Source organism: Rhinoraja longicauda, chromosome 29 (genome assembly GCF_053455715.1).
Source record: "Rhinoraja longicauda isolate Sanriku21f chromosome 29, sRhiLon1.1, whole genome shotgun sequence".
NCBI lineage: Eukaryota > Metazoa > Chordata > Chondrichthyes > Rajiformes > Arhynchobatidae > Rhinoraja > Rhinoraja longicauda.
In genome coordinates, this window is record NC_135981.1 from 22,350,903 (window position 1) to 22,374,555 (window position 23,653).

Genomic DNA, 23,653 nt, shown 5'->3' on the forward strand with positions numbered 1-23,653 from the left:
ATGAATTTAAAAGAGAGTTAGATAGAGCTCCAGGGGCTAGTGGAATCAAGGGATATGGGGAGAAGGCTGGCACAGGTTACTGATTGTAGATGATCAGCCATGATCACAATGAATGGCGGTGCTGGCTCAAAGGGCCAAATGGCCTCCTCCTGCACCTATTTTCTATGTTTCTATGTTTCTGTGTAAACCGTACTTAACTAAAATTGAAGATAATGTGATAATATTGAAAAAATCCTCTTTTCTGCTATTTACAATGTGATAATAGGATAGCATAGAACCTGTAAGAATGGGTGAGCGATGGTTGGCATGGACCCGGTGGGCCGAAGGGCCTGCTTCCAAGACTGTATCTTTCAATCAATCAATTTTAGAAGACAAACTGTGTGTCAGCACTGGGAAATTTAATTTTAGAAAAGAAAATGCAATAGAGATGTATTAAACTTGGATAATAAATGGACTGTTTTGGTGTTCATACCATTAAGTAAAGCTAGTTAACACCAGCGGTTTTGGAATGCCTGTGGTATTTGTGTAGGACTCTGCTCGTGAACGCATTAAACTTCACATCCAGTAATATATAATGGTAGAGAACACATCTTATGTTGGTCCGGCATACTGAGAGAGAACTAACTCACCCAAGGTAGGTTCCACACACTCCTTGTATTGCTCAGGGGTGCAATAGTGAGCATCACCTGCAATGAAGATCAGTGGAAAGTCAACAGTGAGTCTTTGTCAGAAGCCCCCAACACTGTCCTGTCCAGCACTGGTCAGTTTAGAAACAGAGGCAATATAAAGCAACAATATTCATATCATATCATATCATATATATACAGCGCGGAAACAGGCCTTTTCGGCCCACCAAGTCCGCACCGCCCAGTGATCCCCGCACATTAACACTATCCTACACCCACTAGGGACAATTTTTACATTTTACCCAGTCAATTAACCTACATACCTGTACGTCTTTGGAGTGTGGGAGGAAACCGAAGATCTCGGAGAAAACCCACGCAGGTCACGGGGAGAACGTACAAACTCCTTACAGTGCAGCACCCGTAGTCAGGATCGAACCTGAGTCTCCGGCGCTGCATTCGCTGTAAAGCAGCAACTCTACCGCTGCGCTACCGTGCCGCCCGTTGGTAATATTGTTGGTAATATTATTGGGCGGCATGGTGGCCCAGCGGTAGAGTTGCTGCCTCACAGCGACTGCAGCGCCGGAGACCCGGGTTCGATCCCGACTACGGGTGCAGTCTGTACGGAGTTTGTACGCTCTCCCCTTGACCTGCGTGGGTTTTCCTGCGCTGGTATAAACCAGCGTCTGTAGTCCCTTCCTAATTGTTGTTGAGACAAAGGAGCAGTCTTCAATGGATTGAAGTTTTGCAGGTCTATAGTCAGGAGTGTTTAGCAGGGTGACTGGTAACCTTATTGAAACTTAAGAATTCTCAGAGAGCTTGGACTAAGATTAGCCATTTAAGATTGAGACAAAGAGAGACTACTCTTTAAAAAAAAGTTATTTAAAATTAAAATATATATTTTTATTTTTATTTTTTTTCATTCAGAGGATTATGAACTGTTGGAACTCTCTATCCCAGGTGCAATGGATGCAGGTGGCTTCTTCTCCTCCGTTCACTCTTCTCCCATCCCGAGTCCCAGATTTCTCCTTTACCCCCCCCTCTTTCCCCTCTCCCCTGTTCCCTTCTACCCGTATCCCTCTCCCCAGCTTTACAATTCATTCCTCCTCTTCTTTCCTTGGCTGCCACCCTTTTGTCTCCTTTTCGCTTCTGGCCTTTGTCACTTCCTCCACACTGGTGCGAATCGCCTCCCCCCTCTGACTGTCTCCACCTATCACTTGCCAGATGTTGCCCCATTCTCACCCTTCTTTTCCAGCTGCTTCCCTCTTACTCCATCAGTCTGAAGAAGGGGCCCGACCTGAAACTTCGCCTGTCCTTCCCCTCCACAGATGCAGCTTGACCCGGTGAGTAGCTCCCCCCTTTTGTTTTATGCCTTGGATGTCGTTGAGCTTGTTCAGTACTGAACAATAGACTTGTAAAAACGCTGGGGACATTAAAGGTAAAGGGATCAGCAGGAAAGGAGTTTTCGGGCCGCAGATCAACCATGATCAGATTAAAAAGCGTCCACTACCTTCTCATATTTTCTTAAAGGCAGACGATTCAGAGGAAGAAAAGTGGTCCGAGTGTCTTTGTGCATCGCTCACTAAAATACATCGGTTCAAAAAATCCTATCGAGTGACCTGAGAGTCTTCGTTAGCATTGGGAACATGATATTGTTGCTACCACAAAGGCACGGTTGGTGATAAAAAGGCAGGTCAGGCGTTCCAGGAAATTGACCCACCAGCCGTGAGACAGTTCTGTTTCATTCATTCAAGGGATGTGGGCTTCACAGGCTGAGAGTGCTTAATTGCCTTTTTGCCCTTGGGAAGATGGTGGTAAACTTGCGGTCTCTGAGGTGTGGGTACACTCACAACGCTGTTGGGGAAGAGAGTTCGAGGGAAGAAGGAACATAGGGAATATAGAACATAGAACATAGTACAGCACAAGGATAAGGGGTCGGCCATTTAGGACCGAGATGAGGAAAACCTTTTTCACCCAGTGTGTTGTGAATCTGTGGAATTCTCTGCCACAGAAGGCAGTGGAGGCCAATTCACTGGATGTTTTCGAGAGAGAGTTAGATTTAGCTCTTGGACTAAAGGAATCAAGGGATATGGGGAAAAAGCTGGAACAGGGTACTGATTTTAGATGATCAGCCATGATCATATTGAATGGCGGTGCTGGCTCGAAGGGCCGAGTGGCCTACTCCTGCACCTATTTTCTATGTTTCTACATGAACAGGCTTTTCGGCCCACAATGTCTGTGCTGAACATGATGCCAAGACCACTACTTACCTACATGCACATAATCCCCTATGCCTCCATTCGCTGCATATCCATATGCCTTTTAAGTGCCACTCATAAATCTGCTTCATACACCACCCCCAGCAACCTGTTCCAGTAGGGGTGCCAACCATCTCACTCCCAAATAAGGGACAAGGTGACGCCACCGCGCTGCGGCCCACATGACCTCACCCAGCCAGCGGCCACGCGCTCCCGCTCCACTAATGGGGTTGCCAAGCATCCTCCATTCGGCGGCGCCCGGGCCTACACTGTCCGGACCTACACTGTCCGGACCTACCGTGTCCAGACCTAGAGTGTCCGGGCCTACAGCGTCCGGGCCTACAGCGCCCCCCCTTCCTCCCCCACCCCCCCCTCCCCCACCCCCCGTGCCTAATACGGGACAAGGGCGGTCCCGTACAGGACAAACCAATTTAGCCCAAAATACGGGATGTCCCGGCTAATACGGGACAGTTGGCAACCCTATGTTCCAGGCACTCTGTATAAAAAACTTGACCTACACATCTCCCTTAAATTTTGCCCCTCTCACCTTAAACCCACAACCACTAGTACTTGATTTTTCCATCCTGGGTAAAGATTCTAACTGTCTACCCTGTCTATGCCGCTCATAATTTGATATACTAAATCCATAAACTTTTATCTTTTATCTTTTATCTTCGCAATCTCCAGCAATTCAGAGAAAACAATCCAAGTCCGTCCAACCTCTCCCTGTAGCTGATACTCTCTAATCCAGGAAGCATTCTGGTAAACCTCCTCTGCACCTTTTCCAAAGCCTCCACATCCTTCTCTGTAATGGGGTGACCAGAATGGCACACAGTACTCCAAATGCAGCCGAACTGATATTCTCTAAGTCCTAAGACAGATACAAAGTGCTGGAGTAACTCACCAGGTCAGGCAACATCTCTGGAGAAAAAGGATGGGTGACATTTCGGGTTGGGACCCTTCTTCCGGCTCTAAGTCCTATATGTTTCCAAATGCTAGTCTGAACTTGGAGGGCAACTTCTCAAGGGTGGTGTTCCATGCATTTGCTGCCCTTGTCCTGCTAGCTGGTAGACGTCAGGGGGTTGGAAGGTGCTGACTAAGAAGTCTTGGTGAGTTATCCAGTGGATTCTGTAGATGGTACAAACCACTGCTCTCTTGCAGAATGAATGGTTGTGGATGGGGTGCCTGTAAAACGTGATGCTACATCCTGTTTAGGAAGGAGCTGCAGATGCCGGTTTAAACCGAAGATAGACACAAAATGCTGGAGTAACTCAGCGGGTCAGCAGCATCAATGGAGAGAAGGAATGGGTGACGTTTCAGGTCTGATGTTTTGGATGTCTGAAGAAGGGTCTCGACCCGAATTGTTACCATTTCCTTGTCTCCAGAGATGCTGTCTGACTCACTGAGTCACTCCAGCTTTTTGTGTCCATCTGCAGCTATCTCCTGCCTCACGAGTGCTATTTGAAGCCGTGCTCATCCAGGCAAGTGAAGAGTATTCTCGTAGAGGATGGACAGGCTTCGGGTAGTTAGGAGACGTAGTTAGTTGCCGCAGGTGAGGCTCGAGGGATGTAAAAGTGGACATAGCATTGCAATATTGATCAAGGAATGCCTTATTGTGGTAACGAGGGAGAATATCTCAGAAGGCTCTTCAAATTAGGCCCTCTGGGTAGAGCCTAGGAGTAGAACGCAGGCAGGGGAGAATCTATTGCATTGCAGGCCTCCTTGCAGTCAGCAGGAGATAGAGGAGCTGATATGTAAACAAACATACGTATATGTTTTCTCTGGGGTGTCAGAGGCTGAGGGGAGTTCAGATAGAAGTAGAGTCAAGAGAGAGAGAGTCCGGAGAGACCAGAGTGTTTTACTGAGATATGCCTTGAAATGAAACAATTAAATTCTTACTTGCAGCAGCACAATAGATAGGTAAACATCGTACTCTGTGAACAATTATAACATTATAGCTAGATAAAATAATGAGAGGCAAAATGGGGTATAAATAAGGAACTGCAGATGCCGGTTTAAACCGAAGGTAGACACGAAAAGCTGGAGTAACTCAGCGGGACAGGCAGCATCTATGGAGAGAAGGAATGGGTGACGTTTCGGGTCGAGACCCTTCTTCAGATAGAGGGTAGACAGTCAGAACCTTTTTACTAGGATGCAGATGTTAATTACTACAGGTCACAGCTTTAAGGCATCTCCCTTAAATCCCTCACCTTAAAGCCATGACTTCTAGTATTCTAGTATGTACCTACATGCACATAACCCCCTGTCCCTCCATTCACTGCATATCCATATGCCTTTTGAATACCACTAATGAATCTGCTTCGACCACCACCTCCAGCAGCACGTTCCAGGCACTCACCACCCTCTGTATAAAAAACGCGACCCGCCCATCTCCCTTAAATCTTGCCTCTCTCACCTTAAAGCCACGACCATTTGTATTTGATTTTTCCATTCTGGGAAAAGATGCTGTCTACCCTATCTATGTCTACCCTATCATAATTCTATATACTGTTACATACTAAATTTACATACTTTTATCAAGTCTCCCCGCAACCTCCAGCGTTACGGGGAAAACAATCCAAGTCTGTCCAACCTCTCCCTGTAGGCAATATCCTCCAATACTGGCATAATTCTGGTTCAACCTCCTCTGCACCTTTTCCCACAGCTTCCACGTACCTCCCTGCAATGTGGTGACCAGAACTGCCCACAATACTCCAAATGCAGCCTAGGGTAAACAGTCGGAACCTTTCTCCCAGGATGCAAATGTCAAGGATTAGAGGACACAGTTTTAAGGTGAAAAGGGCAAAGCTTAAAAAAGATGAGCGGGGCAAGTTATTTTATTTACACAGAGTGTCGGGCTCATGGAACGCGCTGCCAGCAGTGGTAGTGGAGGCACACATGATAGCAACAATTAAGAGGCTTTCGATCGGCACATGGATATTCAGGGAATAATGGATAATAATGGATATTATATTAATAATGGATGTTATAATAATGGATCGGCAGATGGATATTCAGGGTACATGGATCACATGCAGGCAGAGGAGATTAGTTTAATCTGGTGTCATGTTCAGCATGGACATTGTGGGCTGAAGGGCCTGTTTCTGTGTTGTTCTATGTTAAATCAGAGAGAAATGTATGAGTAATGTTACAATAATAATACGCTCAGCCAGGCCGAGCCTGCAATACTGCCAGGACAATGGGCCTTCAAGGTCAGGTTAAGAACCCTGCACTATGATAACTGGGACTTGAAAATGGCAGCAAATTTGGCGACTCTGTATACTGTCTCAGTGCACTACTGTATTCTTGTACTGTATCTGAGATGCTGAGATGTAGCCAAGTACTTATGCATTAGTGATACTTGTACTGAACTGTATACAAAAATACATTTCACTGTACCACAGTGCAAGTGACAATAAAGTACCATTGAACCGTTGAATAATGGATTTCAACTTATCCAATATTAACTGAAATCACTTCAGTGTGAAAGGCACAGAGGGGTGGAATTCTTGAATTGCATCAGGAGAGCTTTTTGAGCCGTAAGTAGATGGTCTGACTAGAGAATGAATTTGCTCAGTCCTGGACCTACTCTGAGGGCATACAGCCCAGGCAAGTGATTGAAGTGTGAGTGGGAGAGTTTCTTTAATTACAGAGAGGGATAAGGATGGGTTATGAAGGTCAATGTCATACAACAAAACCCAGCAGCAGTAGGGTGGAAGCAGCTATTTGCAGGTATCATATCATCATATCATATATATATACAGCCGGAAACAGGCCTTTTCGGCCCTCCAAGTCCGTGCCGCCCAGCGATCCCCGTACATTAACACAATCCTACACCCACTAGGGACAATTTTCACATTAACCCAGCCAATTAACCTACATACCTGTACGTCTTTGGAGTGTGGGAGGAAACCGAAGATCTCGGAGAAAACCCACGCAGGTCACGGGGAGAACGTACAAACTCCTTACAGTGCAGCACCCGTAGTCAGGATCGAACCTGAGTCTCCGGCGCTGCATTCGCTGCGCTACCGTGCTTCAATACTTTATATTCACAAGCAAAGAATAATATTTATGGGAAATCTGCTTAGAAATTATGCAGGTACAAAAGGTGCCAAGCTAAGTCTAATGCCTACTGCTGTTGGTCCAATCATGATCACTTTTCTGTTTAAATAATGTTGAAGATACAAGAGTTTGTTTGGAGTGTTTCATTAAGTATCTACCAGTTAATTAAAATCTATTTAAAAAAACAAAAATACTTTCTGCAATACTGAGCTAAATATTATACTGAGTAGTAAGCCAGGTTCTCTTTTCTAACAAGAAACAGGTAGCTCAACATCGGACAAAATGAAGGCGCACAGAGAGCTCGGGGTCAACACGTTCCAGTAAAGATGAATGGTATGCATAGCAAGTGCCAGGAAGCCTGGATGTCAAAGGATAGTAAAGAATAACATGGCAGATGATACTAAGCTGGGGGGTAGTGTGAATTGTGAGGAAGATGCAATAAGGCTGCAGGGTGACTTGGACAGGTTGTGTGGGTGGGCGGATACATGGCAGATGCAGTTTAATGTAGATAAGTGTGAGGTTATTCACTTTGGAAGTAAGAATAGAAAGGCAGATTATTATCTGAATGGTGTCAAGTTAGGAGGAGGGGGAGTTCAACGAGATCTGGGTGTCCTAGTGCATCAGTCAATGAAAGGAAGCATGCAGGTACAGCAGGCAGTGAAGAAAGCCAATGGAATGTTGGCCTTCATAACAAGAGGAGTTGAGTATAGGAGCAAAGAGGTCCTTCTACAGTTGTACCGGGCCCTGGTGAGACCGCACCTAGAGTACTGTGTGCAGTTTTGGTCTCCAAATTTGAGGAAGGATATTCTTGCTATGGAGGGCGTGCAGCGTAGGTTCACTAGGTTAATTCCCGGAATGGCGGGACTGTCGTATGTTGAAAGGCTGGAGCGATTGGGCTTGTATACACTGGAATTTAGAAGGATGAGGGGGGATCTTATTGAAACATATAAGATAATTAGGGGATTGGACACATTAGAGGCAGGAAACATGTTCCCAATGTTGGGGGAGTCCAGAACAAGGGGCCACAGTTTAAGAATAAGGGGTAGGCCATTTAGAACGGAGATGAGGAAGAACTTTTTCAGTCAGAGAGTGGTGAAGGTGTGGAATTCTCTGCCTCAGAAGGCAGTGGAGGCCAGTTCGTTGGATGCTTTCAAGAGAGAGCTGGATAGAGCTCTTAAGGATAGCGGAGTGAGGGGGTATGGGGAGAAGGCAGGAACGGGGTACTGATTGAGAGTGATCAGCCATGATCGCATTGAATGGCGGTGCTGGCTCGAAGGGCTGAATGGCCTACTCCTGCACCTATTGTCTATTGTCTATTGTCTAAGGCAGCAGATGGGTGCAATAGAGAACTGAAGAAAAGGCAAGCTCTTCAGCAGTTTTGAAAACAAATCTCAAGGTCGTGATGCAGGGTCTGGACCTGAAGCAGCGACTTGCATCTTTTCCCCCTTCCCTCGCTGAATGAATCACTGAGTCTTTGGGTGTGTGAAGTCAAATCCAAGAATCTCTGCAAGTGGAGGTGCAGATCGAAAAGGTGGCCACGCAGACATGTGGACTATTTTCCTTCACTCGTGGGTCATGCAATGTAGAACCAGGGGGATTATGACACAACATAAAACACTGGTTAGGCCACAGCTGGACAACTTCTGGTTGCCAGGCTGTGGGATGTGATTGGAGAAGTGGGAGAGGATGTTACATGGAACGGAGCGTTTCAATTATGAGGAATGACTGGTAGTGTCGCCTTTGTTTTCCTTGCAGAGAAGACACTGAATGGGGACCTGTCAGAGGCATACAGAATGAGTTAAAAAAGGGCGGCATAGTTTCGCAGCAGTAGATTCGCTGCCTCACACTCCCGAGACCCCAGTCCGCTGTCGGTATGGAGTCTGTACATTCTCCCTGTGACCGCGTGGGTTTCCTCCGGGTGCTCCGGTTTCCTCCCACACTCCAAAGACGGGTTTGTAGGCTAATTGGCCTCTGTGGAATTTCCCCTGGTGTGTAGGGAGTGGACGAGAAAGTGGGATAGCATAGAACTAGTGCGAACGGGTGATCGATGGTCGGCCTGGACTCGGTGGGCCGAAGGGCCTGTTTCCAGGCTGTATCTCAAAACTCAACAAAAAAAAAGCTGCCCTAATTGAGACAATCGTTGTAACTCCTCCCCTCCTTGCCCACAGGTATCGATTAGCCTGCAGAAGGTCACCAACTCACCCGGCATGTGCACCATCCGACAGTTGCAGTTCTCCACCAGGTACCTGGTCTCACAGTCGATCCTGCAGGCCGTGATACTGTAGCTGGAGAAGAAGTCTGTGTTGACAGCTGAAGATTGGCAGTCTCCCCAGGGCGGCGGCAGGTATATCAGCTGAAAGCAGCAACGATGCACACATCAAACAGCGCATTAAACTTCATTGCGAGGCGTTTTAATAATACTATATTCACCACGGACAGTTTATGTGCAGCTCCACTTTCACACTCGGTTATTTGCTATAAAACTCAACAAGGTTGTAAATTTTGGTTTACTTGCAGAGAGGATGCTTAAAGTTAGGTTTGCACCATTGAACCATTGAATTTCAGCTGAAGAAATTAAATGCTAACATGACAACAGTTCCTTTTAGGCTCCAGGGAGGTTGCTTCCCCTGACGGAGGAGTTTTAAACCAGGGCCACAGTCTCAGAGAAAGGGTTCGCTTATTCAGGAGGGGCGCAGTGGTAGATTTGCCGCCTTACAACACCGGAGACCCGGGTTCGGTCCCGACTATGGGTGCTGTCTGTACGGAGGCTGTATGCTTTCCCTGTGACCGCATGGGTTTGCTCCGGTTTCCTCCTACATTCCAAGGATGTGTAAGTTTGTAGGTTAATTGGCATCTGTAAATTGCCCCAGTGCGCAAGGTAGAATTAGTGTACGGGTGGTCCCCGGCCGGCGTGGTCTCGCTGGGATGAAGGGCATGTTCCCACACTGTATCATTAAAAGAAAAAAAGTGTGCAGTGAGAAGGCACTTCTTCACTCAGAGCACGTCGAGCGAGTCCTTGGAATTATCCACCCCACAGACTCATTGAGTTCACACCAAACAGAACTTGATAGATTCCTTGATATTAGGGCACGGAAAGATCATGGCAATAGTTTTTTAAATAGAAATAAGGTAGAAGATCAACTCTGATGAAAAATGATGTGGCAGGTACAAAGGCCAATGCCTTCCTAGACCTTATTTTCCAATCTTTGATTTTGTCAAGAAACCTCCGTGAATAGAAATGTAGAAACATAGAAAATAGGTGCAGGAGGAGGTGCATTTGGCCCTTCCAGCCAACACCGCCATTCATTGTGATCATGGCTAATCATCCACAATCAGTAACCTGTGCCTGCCTTCTCCCCATATCCCTTGATTCCACTAGCCCCTAGAGAGCTCTATCTAACTCTCTTTTAAATTCATCCAGTGATTTGGCCTCCACTGCCTTCTGTGGCAGAGAAATCCACACATTCACAACTCTCTGGGTGAAAAAGTTTCTTCTCACCTCAGTTTTAAATGGCCTCCCCTTTATTCTTAGATCGTGGACCCTGGTTCCGGACTCCCCCAACATTGGGAACATTTTTCCTGCATCTAGCTTGTCCAGTCCTTTCATAATCTTATACGTCTCTATATTTTATATGTCTATTCTTGTATTCACGAGAGAATTAGACATAGCTCTTCGGGCAAATGGAATCAAGGGATATGGGCAGAAAGCAGGAACGGGGAACTGATTTTGGATGATCAGCCACGATCATATTGATTTGCGGGCTGGCTCGAAGGACCGAATGGCCTACTCCTATTTTCTATGTTTCTATTTAATTGGAACCAGAATTGTGCAATCTTGCAATCTTTATAAATCACTGCTAGATAGAAATTCCAGTATTTTCATGTTTATAATCAGTACAAGACACAAAGTGCTGGAGTAAATCCAGCTGCTGGGTCAGGCAGCAAATCTAGCAAACATGGATAGGTGACAGATCAACCCGGGACCCTTCTTCACATTGATTGCAGGGGGGGTGGGGAGGGGGAGGGGGGGGGAGGGGGAAGCTGGAAGAGAGGAGGGAAAATCAGGACCATTCTTCTTTGCTCACATTATCACGATCGGCATGCCAATTCACCAATTCACACTGATACATGAAGACGTCTGACAATCATGGTTAAAATGTCCAAATATCTCTCATGATGGATTTTTACGCTATTCATATTTAATGTGAACTTCATATTATAAAATCACGTTTTCTGTATCAATGATCTTTTTCAAAATTGTCAATGAAATTCACTGCTGGAACTTCCAAACTTAAATGTTACGTGCCAAAATCAAACACAATCTTTGGTCAAACATGCTTTGTAAGAAAATGCAGGTTATGGCTCTACAGTGAAACATTACTCATATAAAATATCAGCTTAGGTGTTCCCAATGGATATAATGCCATTTGAAATTATAATGCAAGTCCGCCGTCAATTTTCCGGTAACTGATGGTCAGACCCCTCCTTTATTTTGGATAAAATCCCCCCCCCCGGATGTCTTCCAGAAAATATGGTGCCTTGGCCAGGTGTGGCCGCCAATCTCTACCTCATTAGGACTTCCGCGGCCGATCGGCGGGTCGAATCCGAGGCTCTGGAACTCCGACCCAGCCAGAGCCGGCAGATCCGTTCCCATAGCCGACTTCCATGGCAGACTTTGCAAGCATGGCCCCCCCAGTGCCTTGGCCCCCAAGGCCCTGACCTCTGTTGGTCCGGCAAAACGGATAATCCAGAAGGGCTCGGGTGGATCTTGTACCATGCAGAAAGCCAGGGCTGCCCCAGCTTTCAATCACACCGCCAGCATACACTTCATGGAGAACTGCAAAGAAAGGGACTTTCATATGTTGAAAGACTGGAGCGACTAGGGTTGTATACACTGGAATTTAGAAGGATGGGAGGAGATCTTATCGAAACGTACAAGATTATTAAGGGGTTGGACACGTTAGAGGCAGGAAACATGTTCCCAATGTTGGGGGAGTCCAGAACCAGGGGCCACAGTTTAAGAATAAGGAGTAGGCAATTTAGAACTGAGATGAGGAAAAACATTTTTCAGTCAGAGAGTTGTGAATCTGTGGAATTCTCTGCCTCAGAAGGCAGTGGAGGCCAATTTTCTGAATGCATTCAAGAGAGAGCTGGATAGAGCTCTTAAGGATAGCGGAGTCAGGGGGTATGGGGAGAAGGCAGGAATGGGGTACTGATTGAGAATGATCAGCCATGATCACATTGAATGGCGGTGCTGGCTCGAAGGGCCGAATGGCCTCCTCCTGCACCTACTGTCTATTGTCTATTGTCTATAAAGCTAAATATCATGCTCGTAACTGTGTGAAAAGAGTGGGTTTAGTGGGCTGAGGGAAAATGCATCAGGGCTACCAGCTGGAAAAGTACCAATAGCACTCTCGTTATTTGCAAACTAACTGGACTTCCTGGGAGATGGATCACTCGTCTGTACCTTGCAAAGCAAAATGCTTTAAATTGATCCCTTGATGGAGCAGAGACTGCATTATATGCGACATAAATAGATTAACAACTAATGACGGCAAATGTGATTCCGTTAATTGGTTTTAATTGCCAGAGGGATTTGGAGAGGAATTTTCCTGATTATCTTTCCTTGTAAAAGATTGGTTCTTTTGGTAATTCCAGAGCATTGAATTAGTTTGGGGATAAAAGATATTGGAAAATGGAGCTCCAGGTACTGTTTGTGTGGAACAGGCTTGACGGGATAGCTGCACTTGACGGCCTTGGATGACCATAAGACATAGGAGCCAAAATCAGACCATTCAGCTGACTGAGTCTACTCCACCATTCGATCATGGCTGATCTTTTTTTCCCTCTCAACCTCATTCTCCAGCCTTCTCCCCATAATCTTTGACATCCTTGCTAGTCAGGAAGTTTGTGCGATCAAGAATTGTGCATGTTTGTTTGCTGAGAACAATCTGTAAAATTCAGGAGTACAACAGCATCATTGTTCTGATATCTGTGGAGGTCAGATTCCATTCTCAATGGGATAGAGGTTGGCACTCCATTCCAAAGACTTACGGCAACAATGCATCACTTTTCACGATCCTGGACATTAATCATTAATATGCATTCATATACAGTTATGCCTTTGGTCTGAGTTCCTGTAACAAGCAGGCAGAGCCATGAATCATAGAGAATCATTTAGTCAAACAGCACAGGAACAGGTCTTTCAGCCCAACTTGCCCATGCCAACCAAAATGCCCCACCTACACTCATCCCTCCTGCCTGCAATTGGCCTGTACCACTCTAAGCCATTCCCCTCTGGAGCATCTTTCCACATATTTTCCTGAAATGTCATTGGATTTTTATAACCAACCATTGACTCCATTTACACTTCACGCTGCCTCAGCAAGGTCACCAGCAAATTCAAGGCCAAGTCTCACCTCGTTCATTCCCTCTTCTTCCCTCTCCCATCAGGCAAGGTGTGCAGAAGTGTGAAAGCGTACACCTCCAGATTCAGGGACAGTTTTTTCCCCCAGCTGTTATCAGTCAACTGAACCATCCTATCAACAACTACAGAGTGGTCTTGGACTACTATCTGCCTCGTTGGAGACCCTCGGACTATCTTTAATGGGACTTTACTAGACTTTATCTTCCACTCAACATTATTCCCTTTATCATCAATCTGTACACTGTGGATAGCCCGATTGTAATCATGTACAGTCTTTCCGCTGACTGATTAGCATGCGACACATGCATGTCACTGTGGCTCGGTACACGCGACGATAAATAAACTAAGCTAAACTGAAAGTATGTACGCTGAGCTCCACTGCGCTGTAGAATTCTCAGTCCAGCACTTGAACAGATATTACCATCAGCACCTCCTCAAACCTTGCAATAACTACACCAGTTCAAGCAGAGTCACGGACATTTCTGACAACAACAGCTAAGATATACAGATATCTCTCAGGGTGGAGTTTATTGCATCATTTATGTTGAATGCAAACTTCATGTACCAAAGTTATAATTTCTGCGTCAATGATTCTCCCAGAAGGCGTCAATGAAATCCTCTTCTGGCCCATGGAACCCTCAATGCTGTGTGTCTGGAATGCATTAAAACTGGACTGTCGTAAGATTAATTTTCGATATGAAAGGACTCAGCAGACCAGACCAATAAACCTGAGGTATAAAAGAAACAGCCCAAAAAAGAGAGATGTTTCAATATTATTTTAACAAAGAGTATGTTATTCTATTTGCCCTCTTTCTGGCGTGTGTTCGCTTTCCCCCCAGATATATTTTATATTAAAATACATGCAATGGTGCTCAAACTAAAGGGATTACAATGTCTGGTACAGATTCACTGTACTTTCCCTGGTCATTTACACTGAAGTTCTTGCACCTAGCTTTTTCAAAAATAATAGTTTATCCTGCCTCACATAATCCAATCAAAGTGTTTGGGGCAGGATAGAACACACTCACTTCAGCCTCACGTTTTAGATTTAGAGATACAGCGCGGAAACAGGCCCCTCGGCCCACCGGGTCCACGCCGGGCAGCAGCGATCCCCGCACATTACCACTACCCAACACACGCTAGGGACAATTTTTACATTTACCAAGCCAATTAACCGACGTACTTTAAAGTGTGGAAGGAAACCGAGGGTCTCGGAGAAAGCCCACGCAGGTCACGGGGAGAACGTACAAACTCCGTACAGACAGCACCCATAGCCGGGATCGAACCCGGGTCTCCGGCGCTGCAAGCGCTATAAGGCAGCAACTCTACCGCTGTGACACCGTGAGGTAGCGTGAGGTGACCTGGCATTTGGCACGAATAATTGAATGTGGAGAAGACTGTGCCACCACAGCGAAACGCAGCTCAGGCCTCAGGGTTCCTGCTGTAACGCACCAAGCCAATCTGGTACACTCTAATTGGAATCTGTTGTGTGCGGCGTTAATACTACAACATCCTGGAGGCTTGCTGGGACATTAATAAACCACCATGAAGAAGCTTACACTTCATCTGGTGTTATTTCTGGAACAGAGTCCACCAAGCGAATCTATCCGGTTGCTTGCCTTAGTATTCTTCATTGAACATCGAATAATACAGCACAAGGCCATTCAGCCCATAACATCCATGCCATGCCCATAAAACCATCGCTTATCTACCTGCGCATAATCCATATCCCTCCGTTCCCTACATATCCATGTGCCTATCCAAAGGCTTCTTAAATGCCACTATTCTACCTTATTCAACCCTCACTCCTGGCAGTGCATTCCAGGCACTCACCGACCTCTGTGTAAAATAAAATTGCCCTGTGTATCCCCTTTAAACTTTGCCCCCTCACTTTAAAACTATACCCTCTGGTATTAGATTTTGCCATCCTGGGGAAAGGTTCTAACTGTGCTTCCCATATTTCAGATTTTAATAACTTCTCTGCTGTTATACACAATTAATGCAGTGACACACCAGTTTTGACTAAAAAAAAAGTCTTTATTAAACTTTGGCATGTTCGGCATGGGCATTGTGCGCCAAAGGGCCTGTTCTTGTCTCCTACTACATCCTATCTTTGTCCCGCTCTGTCCCCTGACATCAGTCTGAAGAAGGGTCTCAACCCGAAACGTCACCTGAGATGCTGCCTGTCCCGCTGAGTTACTCCCGCATCTTGCATCTACTGTTCTTGTGCTGTGCTGTTCTGTGTTCCTTGATCTAAGATGAGCCCCCTAGTGTTCTGGCTAACATTTACCCTCAATTACTAATTTTGACTCTTTTTATAATTGCAGAATGTGGAGTGAAAATTGGCTGCTGGATCTGTCTGAATTAGTGCTTCTTAAACTGGTGAAGGGCGAATGAAATTATTTTGGGGTGAATGAAACTAGAGGGGTGAATGAAGGGTTAATGACTTAATATTTATAAAAATTATACACAAGGGAGAATTAGACGAAAATTACCAAAAAACATAAGAAAATTTAGTCGCGGGTGAATTAAATTTTGTGATTAGGACTCAAGGGTGAAAGACACTGAAATAACTTAAGGAGCACTGGTCTGAATCCCAACACTGAGACACTTATGAAAGGCAAAATCAAAAATGCAGCTTTCTTAGTCTTTTCATCTGTGGAATATTAATTCAAATTCGATTTCATATTTTCCAAGCAATGTTTGATCATTTTATTAGTCCTTCACATGTGGTTCTAATCGAGACCACACGCTGATTGTGAATCATTGGGAGAATTTTGGGCCTCTCCGATGGGTTATATTTATTACATGCTATCAGTGAGTTTATTGATAAGCAGTGCTTTTTTTGTAATGTGACACGCTGATACGATATACTGGCATCTCTAAAAACTTAAACATCATTATTTTGTTTTCTAGCCTTGGTCCAACTAGTCCCTGCCAACCGCCATGCCCCATCTATGCTAGTGCCACCTGCCCGTGTTTGGTCCATATCCCTCTAAACCTTGTGTGTAGGAAAGAACTGCAGATGCTGGTTTACACTGAAGATAGACACAAAACGCTGGAGCAACTCAGTGGGTCAGGCAGCATCTCTGGAGAAAAGGAATAGGTGACGTTTCGGGTCGAGACCCAAACTCAACTATCTCCTCAACTGCCTCAACTACCTCCTCTGGCAGCTCGTTCCATATACCCACCACTCACTGTGTGAAAAAGTTGCTCTTCAGGAACCTATTACATCCTTCCCCTCCCATCTTACATCTATGACCCCAGGTTATTGACTCCCCTACCCTGGGATTCCAGGGAACCCTGACTCTGTTAATTCCCCTCCTATCTTTTTCCCTCATGATTTTGTACACCTCTATATAATATGGAGATTCTGAATCGACAGACTGATTCAGAACATTTAATCTTGCTGAGATTTGCCGGGATTTACGCTGCTGAATTGTGTCCGTCGTTCGACACTTAGGATCTGAGATCCTATTGATTTCATTGGTGCTTACGGGACGTGAGACAAAACATCAAAGCTGGCGGTTTCAGAGACAGACACAAAGTACTGGCATAACTCAGTGGGGTCAGGCAGCATCTCTGGAGATAAAGGAATGGGTGATGTTTCAGGTCGGGAACATTCTTCAGATTGAAAGTAAGGATTGGGGTGGGGGGGGGGGGGGGGGGGGGTGAAGAGCTGGAGGTGAGAAAAGACCAAGACCAATCAATGCCGGCCACAAATGACTTCAGGCAGGACAGTGCCTGGTAGGCCCATTGTTGGCGAGGGAAGGGTTGATCTCAAAGGGGATACAATGTGGAGAACTGTGGAACTGGTGAAATTACTGTGGTGGGGGAAGGGGGAAGGGGTGAGGGGGAGGAGGGGAGGGGGAGGGGAATGTAAGCAGAAGTCACAAAATTAGGAGAATACAAAGTTGATACCGCTGGGTTGTAAGCTACCCAGGCGATTCATGGGGTTTCAGAGCAGGCCTTTCCCTGTACAGAGGCCATGTTGCTACAAAGGTAGACACAAAATGTTGGTGTAACTCAGCGGGTCAGGCAACATCTCTGGAGAGGAGGAATGGGTGATGTTTCGGGTCGAGACCCTTCTTCAGACTGAAGAAGGGTCTCGACCCGAAATGTCTCCCATTCCTCCTCGCCAGAGATGCTGCCTGACCCGCTGAGTTACTCAAGCATTTTGTGTCTACCTTTGATTTAAATCAGCATCTGCAGTTTTTCTTCTACCATGTTGCCACAAGGTCTGTGCCACTGGACTCTGGACCGGTTTGGACCAGGGCAAAGAGCCATTCACAGCCAGGACTGCTGGCAATGGGCAGTCACTGTGGGCAGCAGGCCCAGACCAACAAGATTGGAGCTATGTTACCAAAGATTAATATCACCAATATTTGTTGTTACCATTCTTGTAATCACCTTGAGATTGGCCACATAACTCCTTTCAAAAAGCACAGTCATAGTCACCTCTTTCAGGTGATATTTCAGCAAATAATAACAGCTGCAGGAATAAACCTCATTGTGCTTTCAATTTTTTTTGTTATAAACTTCAGTTTAATGTACTAGTTTTACTAGAGCGTAGAACAACACAGCAAAGGAACAATGTCCTTCAGTCCACAATGTCCACACTGAACTAAGTAGCCAAGTTAAACTAATTAGTTGAATTGTTTTTTCCTTAATTGTTTCAATAATATTTTATAGTTTCATGTTTTATTACACCATTGAAGAGACCATTCAGCCCATTGAGTCTATGCCGGCTCTCTAAGCAATTCTATTAATCGGATTGCTCCGCTTATTTCCACACATTTTCAATCGCGCGCCTGGTTCTCTTTCCCCCAGCGACTCCAATTGGCAGTAGACTATTACGCCACCAGCATGCCTCTGGGATGCGAAAAGTAACCAGGGCATCTGGGAAAAACTCACACTGATGAGGAAGCAATTAGATTGGCTCATGGTTTGTAGGGATATGGGCCAAACGCAGGCAAGTGGGACTAGTGTAGATGTGACATGTTGGTCGGTGTGGGCAAGTTGGGTCGAAGGTCCTGCCTCCACACTGTTTGACTCTATGATTTAATGACTCTATCACTGTCCCAGGGAATTTGTACCATTAATTCTTCCATATATTGCCCACTCTCTTTTTTTTAAATGTTTAAATGAGTAGTTCACTAATCTATCTCATGATATTTATTATCATGGAAACTGGTTTGTTGATCATGTGCTTAGGTGACACTAAAAGGTATAATTCACAGTCACAACACTTACTGCACTTAGACTAGATTATATTACATTAGCTTGATTTTCATGTTTTATACATCCTTGTAAATGCTAATCTACTAATTTTTCAGTTTGAATACCTCTTATTCATTAACCTTTGCAACCTCACCAGTCTGAATGCAAAGATAAGACCTCAACTGCTCAAATGATGGAAATATAAACCAGTAATTTTGCAAATGAATGAACTTATGCTGCTGTGTAAAAAGGTGCCACAGATACTGGTTTACATCAAAGATAGGCACAGAATGCTGGAGTAACTCAGCGGGTCAGGCAGCATCTCTGGGGTACAGGAATAGGTGACGTTTTGGGTCGAGACCCTTCGTCAGATCCGTCATCAGATATTTATGTTGCTGTTCTCCAATGTACATTCTCATTGCAGTTGAGTTCTGCTTGTGGAACTCACCCTGAAAGACTCCCATTTTAATAACACGAACTAGACAATTTTATTGATCAGTGTGCAAGACGATCTGATCCCTGGCTGACGGGCAAACCTGCAGATTCTCGGCCTCGCTTTCATTTTAGAAACTGCTCCGAGGTAAAAAAAAAAGGAGAATTTCAAAGCAGATAGTTAACTAAAGCACAGTGGCGCAGCTGGTACCGATAGGGATCATCAAAGGAGCTCACCGCGGCAGCAGCAGTGGGAGCGCAGGTCAGTGGGAAAGTCGGAAAAAACACCGAGGGAAGCGAGGGGGGATTCGGAACAGGCTGAGAACCCAAGCCTTACGTCCACCTCTGCCCAGCATACTTCTGGCCAACGTCCAGTCCCTGGAGAACAAGCTGGATGACCTCAGGGCAAGGATCAGATTCCAGAGGGACATAAAGAACTGTAACATCCTTTGTCTGACCGAAACATGGCTGACCCCGCTGGTGCCTGACCAGGTGATCTGCCCATCCGAGTCCTTCACTGTTTTCCAGGCGGACAGAACGGAAGAATCCGGGAAATCCAAGGGCGGAGGAGTCTGCTTCTTGACCAATAATAACTGGTGTAATCCTGGGAATATTAAGACGCTTTCTCGTTCCTGCTTGCCGGACCTGGAACATCTGACTATCTCATGCCGACCATTCTACCTACCCCGGGAGTTCAGCTCGGTGATCATCACAGCCGTCTATATCCCACCGCATGCGGACACCGACGTGGCATTGTCCACCCTACACGATGTGTTGTGTCAACACCAAAACAAGAACCCTGATGCGGCTGTGCTGGTGGCTGGAGACTTCAATAGGGGAAATCTCAAAAAGGTCATGCCCAACTTCTACCAACACATCACGTGTGTCACCAGGGGGGAAAGAACTTTGGACCACTGCTACACGCCGTTCAGGAAAGGCTACAAGGCCGTTTCTCTCCCTCCTTTTGGGAAATCTGACCACGCTGCCATTTTCCTGCTGCCGGAGTACAAACAACGGATAGTACGGGAAGCGACAGTGACGAGGGACGTAAAGCGGTGGGCTGACCATTCAGAGGCCATGCTGCAGGATGCACTGAGCGAAGTCGACTGGAACATGTTCCAAGAAAGTTCCAGAGACGTAAATGAGTTTGCGGAAGCGGTTACGGACTTCATTGCCACAATAGCCGATACCATCATCCCCACGGTAAGGGTCAGTATCTTCCCTAACCAAAAACCCTGGGTGGACAGGTCTATTCGCGTGGCCTTGAATGCTCGCACCGCTGCTTACAACTCCGGCCTGGCATCCGGCAACATGGACGACTACAAGGGAGAGTCCTACCGACTGCGAAGGGCAGTGAAGGATGCAAAAAAGAGGTACCGGGACAAGATGGAGTCACAGATGGAGCAGCAGGACACCAGGCGCCTTTGGCAGGGGCTACGGACTATAACTAGCTACAGGTCCAGCACTCCCTCAACCGGAAGTGCCGGCTCCTCCTTAGCTGATGACCTGAACTCTTTTTACGCACGGTTTGAGACGGGTAACACCACCAGCTCGCCGTCTAAAAACAGCACCGAAGGGGCGCTGGCTAGCGAGGCTGGAGGGGGATCCACCGCCGGGGATGTGCACACATTCTCGGTGTCCGAGCATGAGGTGAGGTGGGCTCTGACGCGTGTGAACACGAGGAAAGCTGGAGGCCCAGATGGTATATCTGGGCGAGTACTAAAGTCTTGTGCTACTCAGCTTGCTCCAGTGCTCACCACAATATTCAACCTCTCCTTGGCAAAGTCCGTGGTCCCTGCATGCTTCAAAAGATCCATCATTGTACCGGTGCCAAAGAATGCCTCTCCAGCGTGTTTAAATGACTACCGACCGGTGGCCCTCACCTCGGTTGTCATGAAATGCTTTGAGAGGCTAGTCAAGAAGCACATCTGCGCCCTCCTTCCTCGCAACATGGACCCACTACAGTTCGCATACCGTCGGAACAGGTCCACGGATGATGCGGTCTCCCAGGTTCTACACACCGCTCTCTCTCATCTGGACAGCCAGGGGGGCTATGTGAGGATGCTGTTCATTGACTTTAGTTCAGCATTCAACACAATAGTCCCCAGCAGACTGGTTGAGAAGCTGCTGGAACTGGGGCTTAGCACCCCTCTGTGTGCCTGGGTCCTGGACTTTCTCACTGCCAGGCCCCAAGTAGTCAGGATGGGGGAACACACATCTAGCTCCCTCACCCTGAACATAGGATCCCCCCAGGGCTGCGTCCTTAGCCCCCTACTGTACTCCCTGTACACACATGACTGTAGGGCCAGGTTCAGCTCAAACTCCATCATCAAGTTTGCTGATGACACTGTGGTGGTGGGCCGGATCTCCAACATCGATGAGATGGCCTACCGGGAGGAGGTGGCTGATCTGGCACTCTGGTGTCAGGACAATAGCCTCCTCTTGAATGTCACTAAAACAAAGGAGCTGATTGTGGACTTTAGAAGGGCTAAACATCCAAGGACGTACACGCCACTGGAGATAAATGGGTCTATTGTGGATAGGGTGAGCAGTTTCAAATACTTGGGAGTCCGCATCGCAGAGGATCTGACGTGGGCAACACACATTGCCGCACTGGTGGGTAAGGCTAAGCAGCGCCTTTACCACCTTAGACAACTGAGGAAATTCAGAGTGTCGCTGAGGATCCTTCATTGTTTCTACTCTGGGGCTGTAGAGAGCATCCTGTCCGGCAACATTACAGTCTGGTTTGGGAACAGCTCTGCCCAGGACAGGATGGCCCTGCAGAGAGTAGTGCGTTCGGCAGAACGCACCATGGGAACTACACTCGTCCCCCTGCAGGACCTATACATCAGGAGGTGCAGATCCAGAGCAAGCAAGATCATGAGGGACCCCTGCCACCCCAGTAACTGACTGTTCCAGATGCTACGATCAGGCAAACGCCTCCGCTGTCACGCTGTGAAAACGGAGAGGATGAGACGGAGCTTCTTCCCACAGGCCATCAGGACTGTCAACTTTGATAACCCCAGAGACTAAATTTTTGTCGACACTTTTTGTGCTATGTTTAGTAACTTATTAACTTTATTTATATGCTGTAACTATAATTCTTTTTGTGCACAACCCGCAGGCATTGCCACTTTCATTTCACTGCACATCGAGTATGTGTATGTGACAAATAAATTTGACTTGACTTGACTTGACTTGGTAGAGTTGCTGCCTGCCAGCCCCAGAGAACTGAGCTCGATCCCAACCTCGGATGCTGCCTGTGGAGCCTACCCAACTGGGGTTTCTGGTTTGGTGCTGGACGACGTGCCGTTACTGTCCTGTGCGACGTTTCCACGGGGCAGCTGCGGCCCATTGTCCCGGCTGCCTGGCGTCGGCGGATTTTCGACGCCATTCATAGGTTGGCCCACCCGTCTATCCATGCGACGGTCGCGATGGTGGCGGCACGTTTCATGTAGCATGGGTCGCGGAAGCAAGTCGGTCGTTGGGGCCGAGGCGTGCATTCCCTGCCAAACATCGAAGGTCCGGGCGCCAGTGCAGGAGTTCGCAGTGCCTCGCCGGCGCTTTGACCGTGTTCACGTGGATATCGTGGGGCCGCTGCCTCCATCCCGGGTTGCCTCGCATCTTCTGTCGGTGGGCGACCGTCTTCATGTCACCTTTAGCCATACGTATTTAAAACTTTTGACCTGTGCTTTAGAGTTGCAAATTAGCGAAGCTAGCAGTATTGCAAAGTGATAAATCCACCTGCAGTGAGATTTTCTACCCAATGGTCTGAAACAAAGTAAGTCTTACATACTCACAGTGTTAACTATTACACTTCCCCAAGAAGGTGCAACTTAAAGAGCTAACACATTATCTGGTCCACACTGAGATGCACAAACTGCTATGACCTCCAATAGAAGCTCACACTTGTGTCTTGATTGTTTTGTTCATAAAGATCAGGGTCACAGTCACTCTCAGATTCCCAATCTCAGGAACATTCCAGTTTTGCTGCTGCTAATCCATGCCACCTCTCACTGTTTCCTGCACCAAGCTCACCCAAATTCCATACTCCTAGTTCCTTTTCTTTCCATCCACTGCAGCGGATGTCACAGTGATTTGCTACCACTGAAGTATTCATCAGATTGCAAGCATTCATAGGCTACACAGATGTGCCATACTCATTACAGTAACCTCCCTGGCAAACTCTTGTACTGTTCTCCCTCAACTGTCATAGAGTCATAGAGTGATACAGTGTGGAAACAGTATCACATGGCCCAACCTGCCCACACCGACCAACATGTCCCATCTACACTAGTCCCACCTGTGTTTGGCCCATATCCCTCTAAACCTATTCTATCCATATACCTGTCTAAATGCCTCTACCTGCTTTAAAGGTTTGAGCAGATTTGGCATGTCGAATACTCTATGGAAATTCTGCATGTGTACAGTAGAGAACAATACTGATTGCATCATGACTTAGTTGGGTAACTCAAATACCCAAGAATGAAGGCAATGGCTTTGGGTGTCTAGATTCAGAATCAAAGTTGTGTGAAAATGTAGAGATGTTCTTGTAACTTGCCATGTGCAACCATTGTAAATATGTTATTCTATGGAGTTAATTTGCTGCACCTAATATGTGGAAGTGAATA

At 46.5% G+C, this 23,653-nt stretch overlaps 1 protein-coding gene across 2 annotated transcripts in view; it reads right to left on the reverse strand.

Moving 5' to 3' along the window:
- Positions 1-23,653, reverse strand: part of LOC144607775 (acid-sensing ion channel 2-like) — a 1,151,036-nt gene that overhangs the window by 56,082 nt on the left and 1,071,301 nt on the right. For both annotated transcript variants that reach the window (XM_078424836.1, XM_078424835.1), the window contains exons 4-5: positions 9,146-9,296; positions 630-686 (exon numbers count right to left, since the gene is read on the reverse strand). In XM_078424836.1, the coding sequence (XP_078280962.1) occupies positions 630-686; positions 9,146-9,296 (208 nt within the window). The remainder of the gene's footprint in view (positions 1-629; positions 687-9,145; positions 9,297-23,653) is intronic.